Source organism: Lactuca saligna, chromosome 5 (assembly GCF_052625555.1).
Source record: "Lactuca saligna cultivar CGN05327 chromosome 5, ASM5262555v1, whole genome shotgun sequence".
Classification (NCBI taxonomy): domain Eukaryota; kingdom Viridiplantae; phylum Streptophyta; class Magnoliopsida; order Asterales; family Asteraceae; genus Lactuca; species Lactuca saligna.
In genome coordinates, this window is record NC_136421.1 from 270,654,745 (window position 1) to 270,658,285 (window position 3,541).

General features: G+C 47.2%; 1 protein-coding gene across 1 annotated transcript; it reads right to left on the minus strand.

Moving 5' to 3' along the window:
- Positions 1 to 222: 222 nt before the first annotated feature.
- Positions 223 to 3,240, minus strand: SCR (GRAS family transcription factor). Its single transcript, XM_078996170.1, has 2 exons — positions 993 to 3,240; positions 223 to 892 (listed from the first exon to the last, which is right to left on the minus strand). Exons 1-2 carry the CDS (start codon positions 2,978 to 2,980, stop codon positions 469 to 471), a joined length of 2,412 nt encoding a protein of 803 aa, XP_078852296.1. The 5' UTR covers positions 2,981 to 3,240; the 3' UTR covers positions 223 to 468.
- Positions 3,241 to 3,541: the final 301 nt, after the last annotated feature.

Consider the following 3,541-nt stretch of genomic DNA (forward strand, 5'->3'; position numbering starts at 1 on the left):
GCAATACGTACATAAAGATATGCAGATAGCTGCATGTAAATGACGTTAATTTCTTTGTGTATATGACCTTTGAAGAAATTCCTAGAAATGACAATCCATAATACATGTCACAGATTCAGACATCGTCTTCCATAATGTTCATATTGATGTTATCGCTTCCGTATTACTCTTTTTCAGACACTAATGGCATTAAACATGAAGAGCATGGAAGAATATAGCAAATAATAAAAATGACGTATTATTGTAGGAACCAAAAATTTATAACAATGGATTATGAACATAACTCGATTAACAACAGTGTTCATAAGGCTGCCATCCTTCAAAAATTGTTGTACTTGCTTGATTCTCTTTTTTAAATTTTCCCTATAATACCCCAAATAGATTGATCAATCTCCTTTTTTCACCCATCACATTGAATCAAATCAAGCATGGTTGGGGTTTCGATCCATTTATAGGTGGCCCTATTAATTAAGGTCTCCAGGCAGAAGCAGTAAGCAAACACAGGTCTTTCCAGCCAAGCTTGAGCGTACCCTTGTCCTCCACCAAAGTGTAACCGTTCGACGGGAACATCCCAAGGAGGAGAGTCGCCTGAGCAGCTGCATTTCCGGCGAGAGATATACCCTTGAACCCACATTGCTCCAGCTTCTCCCTCCAGTTATTGAACTTCTGTTCACCACTCCTTGAAGGACCTCCGATGGCCAAAACATTCCTGATCTCCTTCGATAGCAGCTGTTGTTCCACCACGTGTCTCTCCTCGCTTTCTTCCCCGTAGCTTGATCCCAGTGAGTCAAACAACGCCGAGTAATAATGAATCGCCTCCACGAACCTCCCCAAGAACGACCCAGCATGGCTCAGGTCCTGTTCTACCACTGTCACCACTTTCGGAGCCAATCTGAGACACAAATTAATAATTTAGATTTTATACCCACCAACGTATCAACTTTCTCCTTGAGTTTAGATAGTGAAAATAAGTGGGATCAGAGTATTTTTACCTTTGCAGGAACCATAAAGTGTTGGTGTCGGAGCCGGTTACATCATAAAGAGAATGCTGCAACCAGTGAACGGCGACGGCCTCCCTCTTGCTCACCTTCAACCTTTCTGGGTTTAAATTTCCGACCTTGTCAGCCACCGCCGAGAACTCAAACGGGAGTCCAAGTTTGTCTGCGAAGTCCGACAAACGTTTTCCGGTGGCTTCCAGCGCGTCGAGCGAGTTGCCTAATCCGGTGAGTCGGACGAACGGTGGACCGCCGGGTCTGGATGCCAATATGTGAAAAAGACCAGGCCATTGTAGACCTTGCATGATGTCGAGGTCGATAATGTGAACCCTGTCTTCTCTCTCGAATGCTTCCTGTATGGCCTGGTTGGCTGTGAAATGTGAGAACTTGACGAAAGGGCTGATGCCGTTGAACACTTGGAAGGCGGATGTCATCTTCTTCAGCCCTTGATGAACTGCTATACTGGGCGGAAGGGTGGTGTAGATCCCAAGGCAAGAGCTCATTAGTCTAGCAGACATGGCTTCTGAGAAGTAAGCGGCAACACGCTGAGCGGAAGTCCCGTAGGGTGTTGATAGCTCCGAGATCTCCAATAGCATCTTGTTGGCATCTTCGAATTTGTCGGCTGAAACTGCCTCCGCACATTGCAAGAGTAAGGTAAGCAGGTGTAGACCTTGTTCGTCTCTCTTCTGCTGCCGCATCTCCTCCCTTTTCTTCTCTCTCAACACCATCGCCGCCGCTTGTGCCGACGCAGCTACTGCGTTTTGATCAGCTTGTGGTGATGGTTGTGACGGCGGAGAGTCCTGCTGCTGTTGTTCCTGGTTGCCGGAGGAAGACATAAGTGCAGGACCAGGAGGAGGAGGAGCCCCACCGGCGTTGTAGTCGTCATTGCCGCTGTTGTTTACTCCACCCCAATCCAGATGGGATTGATTATTCAACTGTTGCTGTGAATCTGGAAGAGGAAGTGGGAACATACTTTCAAGTCCCGAGGCCGAAATAGTAGACTGAATCGTACTACGCGGCTGCTGCTGCTGCTGCTGTCTCAAAGTCGACGACGAGGCTTGTGCCTCTTTCCCTCTCATCATCATCACTCTCGCGTTAAAATTATCAGCCGGTTCATGAGTCGATTGCTGATCTACTAGATTCGGAGGAGGATCTGTCAAAGACCGAAGCCTATACTCGAGGAGGGTGGCGAGATTAGGGTTGCAAGGATGGATGATTTCTCTTACGTTGTGAATCAGATGGGGTATGGAGACGTCTGTCGAACTGTGAATAAGGTCTTTTATGATGCTATCAATCCACGCCGTCGCCGATATGCTGTCATCCGCCGGCATGATAGTGTTATTGCTAGCACTACCTCCTCCGCCTGTCAAGAAGGACATCCCGGTGGTGTTGGTATTAGTATTATTACTTGATGGTGGAGGAGCAAGAAAACCCGCCGCTACAACTCCGGTGGGCGTCGGACAAGTAGTACTAGTTATATTTGACAAATGGTAGTAATTTCTGTCGGGGGGAAACAAAGGAAGACCCGAGAAGACGCATAACGGAGGAGGAGGAGGAGGGTTTTTGTTTGCTGACGGAGTACTATCCATGTAATTAGTTGAGCAGGTGGCGGTAGAGCGATTTGTTGGAAGTGACATCACATGAGCCGTATTTGTGGAAGATGATGATGGTAGCGTCATAGTGGAGTAGTTGGGGAGATGACCACCAATGTTGTTTATATTACCGGAACCTGGAGTTACAGGTACGCCCGAAAGAAGATGATGATGAGCAGGTGTATCACTATTACTTTTATTCTCATTGTTAAGATTTTGACTTTCCTGTTGCTGATGGCCAACGGAGGTGGCGGTGGACGACGGCGATAATCCTCCAAAACCGACAACGTCGAGGGGATTTGTTGAGGGTGGTCGACGTAACATCCTGTGGTGGTCATGTCCTCCGGTGGGAGTTTGGAGTTCCATATCGGAAGCCGCCCTCTTTCTCACCATTGTTAGTACGTAGTTCCGGAGAGATGGAAATGATGGTGGTGTGGTTAACGCTTAAAAGCAGGAGGAGGAAGCATGTGGGGAGGAATAGGAATAGGAATAGGAATAATAGGATACAGGTCTCGAAGAAATGAGATGAATTCAATTAACATGAATCCGAGAAAAAGGTCCAAGGAGATAACGGCCATTAGCACTAGAACAGAAGAGGGGGAGAGGGAGCATCGGGATTCTGCGTGACACCCCACCACACAACCCCATCCCACTTGTGTTGTTTGTTTCTTCTTCACTTCGCATTTTTTATCTTTTAGTAATTTATACCAAAAAAGATATGATAAAATTTGACTTGGTTTAAAGGATTAAATAGGGTCGTGGCTGTGGCTGTGGCTGTGGCTGGGCCGGAGCCGGAGAAGGAGGAGGAGGTGGAGGTGGTGGTGGGAGTGGTTGGAGAAGGGCGATGGTAATGTTGGGGAGTTGGGGAGGAAATTGTCGAGTCGTGTGTTGGAGGTATGCGGAGGGTTTTGGTGAGATGCATTTGTTCATTCATCGTCTCGTCTTCCAGTGTTT

Coding starts and splice junctions, on each gene's coding strand:
- SCR (XM_078996170.1), bottom strand. CDS start 2,980: ATGGTGAGAAAGAGGGCGGCTTCCGATATGGAACTCCAAACTCCCACC. Junction 893..992: donor ACTTTATGGTTCCTGCAAAG/GTAAAAATACTC, acceptor TTTGTGTCTCAG/ATTGGCTCCGAAAGTGGTGA.